The following is a 14,474-nucleotide window of genomic DNA, read 5'->3' as shown; positions in this document are numbered from 1 at the left end:
TTCCATTCATGAAATTTGTTTCTTGATCTGTTGACGATCGACTTTTTGTGCAGCTACAACCACAGCCTCCAGACACTGTTCAAAGAGGTTTAGTTTTCCTTCACCATAACTCTCCCCTTTAAGAAGGGCACACAAGTTCTTCATAGTGTTTTAGCCTTTACTGGCTAGCCTCACAGTGGAGTACATGGATGCATGCAGTGGACCATGCATAGAATAGCATGGCATGGTCTTCTTGAAAGATGCAGGCTTCTTCCTGCACCACTGCTGGTTGGACCTAAAACAGTTCCAGCTTTCTCATATTTAATAATACCAGCCTATACCAGAAGCCCACCTCCACTGTGCTGGCAAAGTCAAAGTGGAGCTCTGATACAGCCACGGGCACATCCATCTGCTCCACCAACTCATCAGACCAGAACAAGTCTGTCTTCAAATATGTCTTGTCCCTTGATGCCTTGATGTTTCAGACTATGTGATCAGTGTGGTCAGATTCCAGCCTTCCTTACCTTGGCCATGTCTGAAGCACTGAACACCACGTACTTCTGGAACATGACAGCACTGGAGCAGAATGGCTTCCTGGTAGCTTCTTCTCAAATCTTTGGCAGTTCATTTGGCTCTATTTTACTCAACATGTTTCTTGCAACATTGTTGACTACTTGCAACATAATGTTTGTCGGTTCTGTGATCAAGCCCCAATATTATTGACTTTTATGAGTCAGTAGATCTGTTTTGGCCCATTTTGCCTCAGGCAAAGAAGCTGCCTAACTATGCACACCTTGATATAGAAGTAGATGTTGAGAGTGTATACAGTCAGGTTATAAACATGAGAACAATGATACCTGTTTTGGCATTTGTCCTCTATACATCGCTACTTTGAATTTGTAAAGAAACACTCATGATGTGAGTCAAATCAAGAATTTAATTTCATTCATTATATATGAACATATCGAAAATATGTGTGTTTGTGCGTATGAAAATTCATGACTGGCTAATGCTACGTTTTTGTCAAGACCCTTGATTTCAAGCAGAAATGCTTGGCTTCACTCACACCTTGAGCGTTTCTTTTCAATTTGATTGTACAAATGAAACGCAGCATATATATGATCTTTTTTTGATTTCCAACATGAAAGTACTTCTGTATATAAAGCCAGGTCAGTGTGGTAGCAACAGAGGTATTTCCAATACATTAGGATGAAATATCTCTCAGCATCAGTGTCTGACCTCAGTATAAAAAGAACAATACTTCTAGATGTTGGTGCATGTAAGTAGCGCTGAAGCTGGCCTGGAAAACCTTTGCCTGACCAGCACCGGCACACTTTCTACATTCGTTCTTCTAAGGTGAGATGAAAGTAGTTAAAATTCAGCTGTTTGTGGAGAAACTTTTACTCCAGCAGCATATTTGGGTTTTCTTTTTTACATTGCGTAGGCTGTTACATTTTTATACTCACACCTGAAATTAATCTTGGCAAATAGGGCAGCCTACGGTGCCTCTGCGTGGGGGCGTGACACTCTTCTCAGCTGAAGCCACAATTTGTAATTCATGCAAAGGCAGGTGTTTTTTTTTTTTTTTTTTCTCTCTCCCCGCAGTTGACTCCTCTACAATATCAGCCTGAGTGCTTCACTCACACATAGACAAACACACACATACACACAGCGTAGCAACACAGAAAATAAATCAGCTGCAGAGACACCAGTCATCAGCACAATCAGTCCAAACCCCCGACATGTAGACGAGTTGTAGCATTTAAAGGTCAGCTACCAATAAGATGCCTCTTTGCTGAGGGGGTCAGAGCCAATCAGCCGCTCTCTGATGTTCGCTGTCAGTTTTTACAGTTCTTTGCTTTCCTCAGTGAAGCATCAATAGAAGAAAGTGGCACGCTTTTCAGAGGGACACAAATTTAGACGTTCAAGGTCCCCCCGTCCTTTCAGCATTCTGAGCAGACGGCCATGATGTTTGTCTTTTAGAAGACTGGTCCAGGGTTTTTTCACTGTGGAAAAAGAAAGTCTGAGGGAGGACGGGAAGAGGGAGAGACAGATGAGTGGAAAGAAAAGTCTACTCTGAGCTTATGTCCTTCAGCACATTTAAAGTTTTTCATTTTCGCTCAGTTTGACTTTGCTTTCGTCTTTTGAAAACTCTGACTCCCCCTCTGGCTATTGACCCCCTTATACGTCTGTCCTGTGGCTTCCTCAATCCACTTTTCTCTGCTGTCACTTTGCCTTTTTGTCTCCTGTTTGTAAGCTACTTACTTATTGGCAACTCCTCACATTCTCATGTCTTAACTTACCTTCCTTCGTATTTCTACTTTTTTATTTATTATTGTACTGTACTCTTAACTCTTGTTTCCCTTTCTGTCTCTGTTTTTGTAATTCCCTATCTCTCTGTCTTTCACTACTACCTTTCCTCCCATCGTCTCTACATTTACATTTACTCCACCTTCTCTATCTCCTGCTTTCAGTTGTATGATTTGGGATCTCCTGCCGACTCACAGTCCAGCTCTCCCGGCTGCCTGACCACCGATAGCAGCTGTGTCAACATGGGCTATCCGTCCTGTGGCCATCGGGGTCGCTGTCACGGCGAGTGGGGTTCCTTCAGCTGCCAGTGTGTGCCTGGATATACGGGACAGCAGTGTGAGGAAGGTAAGGCCACAGGTTTTTTTCTGGATGTGTTCATCAAAGGTTGTTTTAAACCACCCTATCAACAACTCAATCAAATCCAACATGAGCCCTAAAAGGAGCATCTTCTCCTTATCTGGCTCAGCAGACTAACCGGTACAGCGTGCAATGGTTGCTAGGCAGGTCGACACACTGTTTATTTTCACTGTTGTTGCAGTGTTATTTGTTGGTTTTGTAGGGTTTTATATGGACCCAAGTGCAGGCACAAAATCAAACTCCAAAAATCACAAATACTAGGCTTATTCACATTGACAGCAAAACAACAAAACTTAACCTTACAAGCAAGATGAAAACAAACTGGGAGGATACATTTAGAAACAGTCAAACAGAGAGCGGAGAACTCAAGGACTAAACACAAGGGTAACAAGGCACATCTGGAAACAATGAGATAATCACAGGGGTGGGAAGCACACGTGTCAGGGTACACCCTGACAACAAACCATGACATGTAACACAAAGCAGGATTATCAGGTTAGCATGGTTTGTTTAGCCTGTGCCAGATTTTTAAATAAAAAAAAAAAAAAATTAGCAGTCAGAAATGTGGCTTATTTTTTACCTAGCTACATCACTATGGTAACTTATGCTGCAAACTTAACCTGGTTAGGAACAGGTTATTTTCAGATGTACAGCTTTATTGGCCATGAAATCTGCTGCCTTTTCACTAATCGCCCACTTTTATAAGTCATCACTATTCATAGCTAGTCCACTGCACCTAAAGGTACCTGAACTGAACCGGGTTCTCTTTTCAATTCAATTTAATTCAATTTTATTTATATAGTGCATTTTAATGTCAGAATTGTCTCAAGGTGCTTTACAGTAACCCAGAGTCTGACCCCACTTAAGAGCAACAGTGGCTAGAAAAACTCCCTTTTAACAGGAAGAAACCTTGAGCAGGACCCAGCTCATAAGGACGAAGAGAGGAGTAGAGGGTAGAGGAGGAGGAGGAGGAGAGGTAGACAGGACAGAGAGGATGAAGGAGTGAGGATCAAACATGCACAAACATTACACATTACAGAGAACAAACATGGCAGATTGTTGTTGTCAAGCTGAAACTATTGTGTTTATATTATAGTGGATGTATATATCATCATTTAATAATAATAATTAAAATAAAAATGAACTGAGACTGGAGAGAGAGAACAAACTCTTATTGACACAAACCACTAGTATGAACCAGGCTGATGAGAATAGAGGAGAGGTAAGAGGGGTTGAGGGGGATGGAGAACTGCTCAGTGGATCATGTGTTTGTCCCCTGACAGCGTAGGCCTATAGCAGCAGAGCTATGCTAAAAGTAAAGAATAATATTGATGAAAATGCCTACAGACCATCACACTGCATAAAAATTGACTGAAGTGAATACATAATGAATGAACTGGATGGTAAAAGAAGCATATGATCAACATTACATCATCTTTTCTTTAATCATGCTTCTTTGGTCTTATCTTGCAGCTGGGTTTGTTTTTTATTCATGATGATAGTACTACAGTATAGATCCTCCACAGTAAACATGTGTTCCTCTGGACCCACAAATGTTGTTTTACTGCAGGCAAACCATCATATGTGCAGGTTAAAGTAAACAGAGGCTGGAGTAAGAGTAGCAGAACTCCTCTGTTTATGTAACAGTTTATAACAAGTGCTGTGATGCCTCTGTTGCTGTTGATCCATCTCCCAAAGCAAGCTTGGCTCTATTTGTTTTGTGCTATATTGGGTTTATAAGTACACCCCCATGCACAATGGCACGACCATCATGAGTACTAATTATCCTGAGTCGTTACATCATTTTTGTGGGGTTAATTTAATTGAATGTATTTTTATTTTGGAGCAGGGTGCAGGCTCTTAGCTGTTAAGGTTTCTATAGAATAGAAGAGCGCTTCTTTTGAGCTCCTCTCTGTCTGCTTCGGAGGCATTTTTTTTCTCTGACTGCAGCTGCTGCAAGAGACTGTTGTGTGGACTGAAATGGGATTTTTAATGACTCTGGTTTTACTTTGCCTATTGTGCACATCTTTCAGATTGAGGAGTACACCTCAAGTGAGGCTTTACGCTGACTTTGCTGTCCTGTTTGGTTTATTTTGTTCCGTCTTATACCGACACTCACTGATAGGACTCAGGTATGCTGGTGTAGAACATGCAATGTTGTGTGGGCATGTAATCGGCATTATTTTTCTAATCTGTCTTCACTCCTTGACCTTTGCTTTTATCGATATTGTGTATGGAGCCTTGACTGAGGTATGGCAGTTGATATTAAATTGAATAACTGGCACACATGCACCTGCACTGTAGTAATATTTATATTCTTAAAGGCACATTACACCTCACTTCAGGCATTGGTGAGATATTAAAGTATTCTGGACAGGACTTTCAGTTTATTGTTAGTATTGTCGTTGTTGCTTTTAAGCACAAACCAGAGCCTTCTAGTATTACTCTTTGTTTACTGCCAGGCTATCTATAAAGAAAATGTGACTATTACTATTAATATCCAAAATTTCTATATAAACAAACCTGTAGCCCAGATAAATTCAATAAAACCCCAGATGGAGTTCTGGGAGGATATGGATGATCATTTATGTTATTCCAAGCCTAAACGGGGGGCAAAACAACAAGCACACCCTGACTAAGCCACACACACACACACACACACACATCCTGTTCTGCCAACAGTTGTCTGCATATGGGAGGAAGTTATTGTATTAGTTGAAGAGACATGAAGTGTCCTCACTGTAGACAAAGGCATCTAATTGATGAAGTGTCATGTTTTGCATTTAAAAGCAGTTACAGCACAGTGCAACTGACATGTTTATGTTGTATGTACCAACCAGAGGTCCCAGAGTATTCCTTCGATGGCCACAGTTATGTACATTACCAGTTGGCATCCCCCCTGCCTTCCCGGAGGACCTGGATTCAAGTCTTGATACGAACTCGTAAACACAGCAGCATCATCCTCAATCTGATCTCAAAGGACCAGAGTGAATACCTACGACTTGAGGTAAGTGTACAAAGTGACTGAAGGCTTGTTTTTTGTGTGTGTATGTGTGTGTGTTTTTTTTTTGTTTTATTTAATAGTGAAGTACGGTGGATATTAACAAAACTAAAAACTAAAAACTAAAAAAAAATACAAAATACTGTAATTCCGAGAAGTCAAGAAAGACTGGATATACTGAAGGCTTGAAGTCAGATTTTCTGTGTTGGATTGACTCACTTTTGGAGCCAGCCCCTAGTGGCTGTGGCATGACCTGCAATTTTTAACATGTCCACATTGGCCTCATAATCTGAGCCTCCGAGGTTGCCATGAGTTGGGTCGGGTCCCCACGGTTTGGGTGGTTTGAATAGTTTGGGTCATACAAATTAATAATTCTCTTATTAGTGGAACGGTTGCAGGTGGGTGAAATATTAGCTACATCGTTAACAGAGGTGCTGCCAGAGCACACCTGCAACAGATGAGGAAGTAAAATATTTTACAGTAGCTGAGTACACTGCAGTTTATAAAGTGTGACAGGTCACCTGAAGTGAAACTGTTCACAACGCTACTTTCTGTCTGTGTGTTGGGATAATTAATGAAGTTACTGCTGCTGTGCCAACGTGTAATTGCACACAGCTCTCTCTCTCTCTCTCTCTGGAGATGCAGTAAATAACACACTTTTTTGTTAGTAAATAAATGAGCTGCAACACGTTCAGTAGTCAGCCTATCCAGTGATCAAAATTGTGTCAAAAGTGCACTTTAACAAAACAGTAAATCATCATGCATTCACTATAAAACCTTTCATTGTTTGTATACATTTACAACTTTTACTGTTTCTTGATATGAGTTTACAATACAAATATATATTTATGCTTTTATTACTGTAATCTTTACAGCACAATATTGTACACACATACTGTGTGTTTAGGGTATGAATAAGCTTTTATATTTAAATATAGATATGTGATTGGGTGCGAGTCTCTAAATTGGTAAACCAATTAGGTTGGATGGTGATTGCATGTATGTGGATTTGGATGTCATTTAACCCGAGCAGGAAATCATCCTGTAATGCCTAGCAGCCTATTTCAATACTCATGAATAAATGTATAAATATCTAATTTAACAAAAACTCACAGTGTGAAATCCTAACAAACTGTGGAGTATGATGCGCGGGTGCTTATTTGCTATGCTTTCCATCTGCAAATATGAAATTATGGCATTTTGTTGTGACCCCGTTGTCTGTTATGAGCTTTGTAAGACATTTCAGTCACTGCCAAACATCGTTGCATTAATGTATTTATGTTGCCTTTTGTTTTTAGTCTTTATTTATAGATTATTATTAGGAACGCTACAAGACAGTACTACTTTGTAATCATTCTTACATTGTCCTCCTGAGGAGCATACTTCTAAATGATCTTATCTGCATGGCTACTGTCACGTGGCAGTAATTTGTTGCCCCATGTGTTCTCGAGCTGACACTGATCAGCATCACAAAGTAATGCTACAGTGGCCATACAGTGCTTATCTTCTAGGAGGAGACCTGCATCTCTCCTAGCCTTAATGATGTTTTTTTAACAATATAGCAGGTGTATGCAAATCCATGTAAATTATTCAGATTGATTTCCTGTGCAGTGAACTGTGTTCCACTGTTATTACTTCTATCAGATCAAGCCCTTTAGTTCCATGTACATTTTGTTTTAGAATCATTAATTTGAGGTAATAAAAAATGGATAATGTCATTACAGAGTGTAGTATTGGCCAGACCTCTTCCGTATGAGTATTAATGGGCATCATTGTGGTTCCAAGGTGATTTAAAGATGTTTCTTTTATAGTGTGTATCAGTCAAAACAACAGTGCAAAGACTGCATACATTAAATGCATTATTTGGTCGTGCGTCTTGAAGGCTTCATCTCTTCCCCTCTTCTCTTCCACTGGTTGTTCAGCTCAGGCTTAAATTGCGCTCTCATATTTGTTTATCTGCCAGCCTCCCTGTTGTTTCTCTCCTCTCCTTACCTGATTATTTTCCCCTCCCAGCTTCCCGGTCTGTTTCTCTTGTCGTGTCTTGTTTTTCACCTCATGCTGAAACCACAGGTATTGATCCATTGATCATTAGCTATCCAACCTGATGATAATTATCCATACCATAGCTGTCATTGCAGCACAGCCTCTGCTCTGATCCCTGTCTGTTTTCCATCTGCCTCTCCTTTCTGTATATCCCTTCCTACATTTTTCTTTAAATATCACACTGCTCCCTCAGCAGAGCCACATGGAGAGCAGGTTCACATCATTTATCCTCCATATAGATTGCATTTATTCCTGGATGCAGAATAATACAGATGTAATCATAGGGAGCAGCACCAGTAAAACATCGGATGCTGTCCTGCTGTGCTTTTCAGAATCATAACCCTATTGCCTGCTATGATTACATGTTTCTATTGTAATGGTTCTATTTGCTCATAATCAGAGTAAAGAATTAGTATGTGTCGTCGTCACACTTATAATGTAAGGAGCACTTTCTGCAGTTTGTATACAGTTTCAGTTGCAACAATGTGGTTAAGTTTTTTCATCCCCGCTTCTTTTGAGTTGGACACATTAATGTAACTCTCCTAAATGAGAACATTGTAATGCTAATGCTCTTACAGTGAACTTTGTTTTGTTTTATTGTTCAACAGTGAGCATAAATCCAGATCACTGTAAATGCACTGGGATTACTCTGAGAGCTAATTGCTGTCCTCTGAGAGCTTAAAAACAACAAATGTTTAAGACTAAAACAGTTTTAATCCTTTAGAAACAGCATTGTTGATATGTGGAACTTTGGTCAAATTATAAGGACGTAGATTTTTGTTCATTATTTCACAGTAGTCAAATTTTTAAGGTTTCAAGGGTGTGTTTGAAAAGAGGAGAATATAACGTCTACGTAAAATCTCCTATGTTCAGGTGAATCAACGCATGTAAACTCTCCTGGCTGAGGCAGGACTTGTCATCATGGTAGCAAAAACAATGGCAGAGAAGTCTACCATCTGCTGATGGGACTAAATGAGAGGAATGGGACAAACATAAGCCCGGATTTACACCGAACGTGTACATTTTGGTCATGACATCAATTCACACCAGACGTGTTACTGGGTTACAGAGCACATTACTGAAACCACCGTCTACTTCATCAACACATGTTGGCAGCATACAGAGCAGCTTCTCACTTTCCACTCTGAAAACAGTTGCTGCTTCTCTCCCTGCATTTTCCTTCCTGACGTGGTCCTTATAAGAAGCATGTCATATCATATAAAAGGCTGTTTCTCTACTTCCAAAATGAATCTCTCCTCCTACATGGCTGTAGCTGTGTTTGTCTGCCAGTTGCGATGTTAGACAGACTTCAGTCTCATAGCTTTTTATTTTGAAAATCTACTGGATTCTCTCTGGTGTTCTGTATGCTCGATGCGGTTGGTGCAAATTTTGTCTTGACACAGCTACAAAATAGAACCGGAGCAGCGTGTAGCTACACTTCTGAAAAGTGCTGCTTGACGTCTGATGTAAATACTGTCGTTGACTAAAATGAAAGTGTTTCACAACATTACACATCTGTTGCACAGCCGGTAACTACTAAAACGACTTCTACTAGTACTGCTAATACCACTACTATGTCCTTTGGGGATGTAGGAAAAAAATGTGTGTTCAGTTAATTTGGATTTATAAGCTCCACTATTAAATAAATTTTCACCATGGACCTCAGCTTCACCAAATAACGAAGAGATTACCTCGGTGTTAATGTTGGGTTAGTGTCTTGAGATAGTTAATAGCATGGCTCCTCTCTTCAGACACAGCCAGAGTGACCCAGATTTAGTCTTTATCACAGTGAGAGAGTGAACAGAAATGAAGTGATTCTGTGGCAGTAGTTTACAGTGAAATGTCCGAATGTCACTCTATACCTCGATGCTGCTTCAGACCAGAGAGTTAAAGTATATTCACCACATCTCAATGGCCATGTTGTTTTTTTAACCTACTACACTTTAGATTTTAGTTTCTTTAAACCCACAGTGATGGGTCAAGCTTACTGCTTGGCTTGTGTTAATGAATAGAAAGTCAGTGATTAAAATAAGGCATTACATTCTTCACTGGTCTACAAGCAGCTTTGCAATTTTAATGCTTCATTAAGTTCACACTCTTTGGCTCATTTATTTTTACTAGTCAGATTACATTGACAGGACGACGGAAGACAGAAAAACAGGTGCAGGTGAAAATTGTGATTTGACACACAAAAAAATGTGTTTTTGTGTTGAAAGGGGTTATTTGGAGAAGAACATATGCTTTTTGTTTGTTTGTTTTTGTTTTCAAAAGAGGCCATCAAATCAGTTTATTCCAGTAGCTTCAGATCAGCTCACAGAGAGCTCTTGGTGTTTAGAGTATTTAACATACATTTATACACAATCTGCCTTTAGGCTATTTAGGATTTTAAACGATGCCATTTACCCAGCAGCATATATAGTAGTATATTTTATGACCCAATCAATGTGTCGTCCCTAAAGCACTGGATCATAGGTTTGATCTCTAGTGAAGTGTAGTACATTTCACAATTGTATGTAGATTTTTGCAAGGCAAGGTCATAGGACAGCGTTTCATCTCTCAATATCAATTAAACTGTATTCACAGGCCATTATTTATAAGATAGATTAACACATCATGCACACGCTTCTAACATCAAAAGGCTGCAGCTGCGTCTGGGGGGAGAACTGTCCCCGCACTGGGACTGTTTACTCTAAAATGGAGTCACACACTTTAATACAGGCCTAGTGTATGACGAAGACACACAGAGACGCCATTGAGCACATTCACTCACGTACCACCCAGGGAATGGAGCAGCGGCCAAATTGCACCTCTCCATTCAGCTTTAATTGAGGGTAAAATCAGTTGGCTGTGAGTACGTCTGGTTAAAAAGGACTGCCCCGGTGGGTTCTGAATATAATTAATACTTCATCACAGAGCCTTAAAACGAGTTAGCTAAACAGCCTTGGAGCCGTCCAGCACTTTACCCAGCTGCTGAAGAAGCGAGTGAGGGACACGTGGATAAAAAGAAAAAAGAATGCAAAGATGGTTGAAGGAGAGGTTGATGCTGCTTGATGTGGCGGAGGAAATTTATAAAGAGATGACGTGGAGTTCTCTCCTCAAAAATGCAGTTTATCTTTATTATGTTGAGAATGAGTCTGAGATTTAATGACAGCCACCTACCTCTCCTTCACATCTCTCTTTCTTTGTCTGCGTGTCTGTGCCCTTCTAATCTCAGTCCTCTGTTTACGTGGCAGATGAAGACGGAGGGGAGAAAATTATGCTCAGTGGGACACTTGGAGGAAACAGTTTGAAATTGAAATGAGGACGACCCATCCACCACCCTGTCTAACTTAAAACAGCCGTCGGATGTATTCTCTCTCTCTATGCCTGTCTCTTATTCACGAGCATACATGCATAAACACCGGTTTCCTGGACTGTGTAAGCAATGATAGACGTGATCAGCATCGCAGCCAAACCAAAGTGGCACCGATTTCATCTCCGAGACCAGAAGGCAGAAGAAAAGAGCTTGTCGTGCAAACAGGAGAAGATGTTTTTATTTTTTCCTGTCTCCTACTTAAATCCTCTTTGTCTTCCTCTCAAAACACTGGACAGCACTCTAAGTGTGTGTGTGTGTGTGTGTGTGTGTGTGTTGATGGCCCCTACAGCAGCAAATGTTTATACAAGTCAACAAATCACAACTTACTATAAAATGTCAGCTTTACCATTACTCTCCCTCATTTATTATTTATTTAGGGCCACAGCAACAACACAAATGACAGCTGCTTTTTCCCCCAGGGCTTTATACCGACAAAGAACAGGTTCAAAACTTTTGGTATATTAATATAATGGATGTTTATTTTACCAACCAAGTGTGTTTATGTCTTTCTCATGACATGATGTTATGTCTTTCTCATGATCCCCACTGGCCTGGGCCTGGGCTTGGACTTGGACTTGGGTCAAGATGTTACCTTCAGCAGAATCTTACCATGATGGTCATTTGAAGAGATTTAGAGATCCATGCTGAGAGACCTCTGTCACTGTCCAAAAGCAAAGTGACTTAAAGTCCTTTCAAAGCACTGAAGAACATATATGAAAACATTAGATCGTAATACTCAAAGGTGAAGAGAAGAACATTGTAGACAATTTGAACATTGAGGTCTATGTGTATTGGTTCTCTTTTTAGAACCAACCAAAAATGGCCGCTTGTGGAACTGCAGTTGACTTTATTTTTAGCCCCAGCGGTAGCTGCATGCACAAACTTATACCACTGTACCTTTAGCTGAAGTTAGGTTTGTTTTGGTAAAGTACATTGTATCAACAACTGAAGTTTGTTAATCATCTGTAAACTTTGAATGTTTTATTTTGGCTTTACAGATCTTTCAGGGCCTTCTCTGTGTATTCTACAACCTTGGTGACGGGGACTTCAACCTGACCCTGCCTACCTATCGTCTTGACAACGGTGAATGGCACGAAGTCATCCTAGATCGGCAAGACAACGAGATGACGCTGCAGATGGATGGTGGCGGAGGACGGCGGGAGGTGTCGGGATTGCTCGGACGAAGTCGAGAAATCGTCATTGACTCCACCGTGGTGATGCTGGGAAACACCTTCCCATCAGGAATCAACAAGAGCTTCCAGGGTAGGTGGCAACAGCAGTCAGCTCAATGTAAAACCTTCTACTGAAATGTCTGCCCACCTGACTGAATGCCGGTGAATTTTAATGTTTGCATCAATACATTATCCTCAAAGAACACCTGCAAGACGTTTTAACAGCAGATATGTTTTTCTTTGTGGATAAGGTTAGGATAGGTGACTTCAATTTGCATTCACTCTTCAGTACTTTTAAATCCAGTCTGCACTGAAGCAGCTGGAGTAGCTATAGAAAAAGAAATTAACAATACAGATGTATTTTTATTTAACGTTGATAATGTTCCTACAGTCTGACTCATTATTGCAGTGTGTTTACTTCTTCTGCTTTTCATTCCTATGAATATCATCTGCAAAATATGCACTGATAATTTGATAAATTGATTTATGAATACAATTAGTTGTTAGATTGTGTTTACACTGAATAATGGCCTTTTACAACAGTAATGACTCTCCCTGAATTTAGCTCAACGAGTGAAGATGTCTGAGCTGCAGTGCGCTAATGACTTCATATTTACATCTATTATAGTTATTTTCTTATTTGTGTAACATTATATCCACAGTGATCCACAGTGAGAGTGCCATATATTAAATGCAGATCCCTTTATGAAGAAATCAAAAGTACACAAATACAAATGACCATTTTTTTAAATCTGTGTGGCTTTACTGACCTGTACATGAGTGCTTTGACACCAAGGTCCCTATCAGACATGCAGTCCTTGCTGTGAATCTGATTTGTGAATGATGAAGACACTCATCACACATCGCTCTCAAGATGTCACAACTCTAAATGGCTGCATTAGACTGCAACCAAGACATATTTTAAAGTAGCAGCAGACTTCTAAGGCACTTAGCTGACACACTCCTGCCATTTTGCAGCGTTTTGCATAGCAGGTGCACATTTTGATGTCAGAGTTTACAGGTATGAGTTGTCACCCTAAATTAAGAAGAAAATTGAGAAAATTGAGTTGTGTACGTGCAGTACTCAGGTGTAATGGCACGTGAAAGCAGCATCTAAGGTGCCAAAAAGTAAAAGAAGGCCAATCTTAGCTTTGTGTCCAATGCCAAGAGAGGATGGTCGTCTCTTATGGCCTCTATACACTGTGCAGTTTTAGCAGTCTTACAGTAAGACCATTGCATGACACACTATGCATGCAGATTGTATGATGACCGTTTATTAAATTGCTGGTTACGACGTACGTCAATATGCAACGTCATAGCATACGTTGTACGTTATCTGCAGCTGTCACACTGTGAGATAGTCACCCTACATTTCTGGAATCAAGTCAAATCACTGTCGATCTGTAGCAGTTCGTGATGAGCAGATCAGTACAGGTCTGTCTCCAGTAGGCTTACAGGCTTACATTCCTCACACTCTGTATCTCAACTGTATTGAGCTTCATCTGTCCTATTTTCACCTCCATACTTGTGTTAGTGATGCTGTTAGTGATGGTCCAACCCAAAGAGAGTGGATTTTTATTGTTGTAAGGCTGCTGCATCCATTTCTCAACAATAAAACAATGTTTTAGAAATACAGGAAATCATTAAAAAGCAATTGAGTCAAAAAATGTGTTATAAAATGCAGTTTTTTTGAAGGCAGTGCAGCATGGAGACAGAGTTTAACAGTTTTTTTTCCCTAAATAAACAATTACATTCAGAAAAGATTACCAGACTAAAAGTACTGCCATATAGCAAAGCGTTTGGGCCAGACCATCATCTCTACAAATTGCTCTTTTTTATGCTGTAATGTGAAGGATTGTTGGTGCAAAACCATTCTAGTAATTGCTTATTTCTACTCATCCTGATTTTCTAAGGACCATTTCGTTGACTTCGTACAACGTGTACCGACATTTTATTTTAATTTATTTTTTTATTTTTTTTAATGAGGACAAAAATCAGTGTTCAAGAGACACACATCACAGGCAGCTAAATGAGAGCAAAATTAGACTGTAGAATGAAACATTTGCTGCAGATCGTAGAAGAAAGGTTATGACAACAGAGCAGCGTGGATCTGGCTGGATGTCTTTATCAGTGGATGGACACACAACGCAAAACACAGCTATTTGTTAGACACTATCCAAACACAATTCACTAACAGTGTATATAGTGTGTGTGTGTGTGTGTTTAAGAAAGAGATATTGTGATGCGTTTTATGTGT

At 40.0% G+C, this 14,474-nt stretch overlaps 1 protein-coding gene across 1 annotated transcript in view; it reads left to right on the top strand.

Annotated features, from left to right (window-relative positions):
* Positions 1-14,474, top strand: part of LOC114433466 (neural-cadherin) — a 233,782-nt gene that overhangs the window by 193,294 nt on the left and 26,014 nt on the right. Inside the window, 3 exon segments of the mRNA XM_075353396.1 lie at positions 2,454-2,634; positions 5,487-5,653; positions 12,044-12,308. Coding sequence (XP_075209511.1) covers positions 2,454-2,634; positions 5,487-5,653; positions 12,044-12,308 — 613 coding nt within the window.

The sequence above is a fragment of the Parambassis ranga genome, chromosome 3, assembly GCF_900634625.1.
Source record: "Parambassis ranga chromosome 3, fParRan2.1, whole genome shotgun sequence".
NCBI classification, from domain to species: domain Eukaryota; kingdom Metazoa; phylum Chordata; class Actinopteri; family Ambassidae; genus Parambassis; species Parambassis ranga.
The sequence above is the reverse complement of the archived record's forward strand: the minus strand, read 5'-3'. Positions and strand labels throughout refer to the sequence as shown.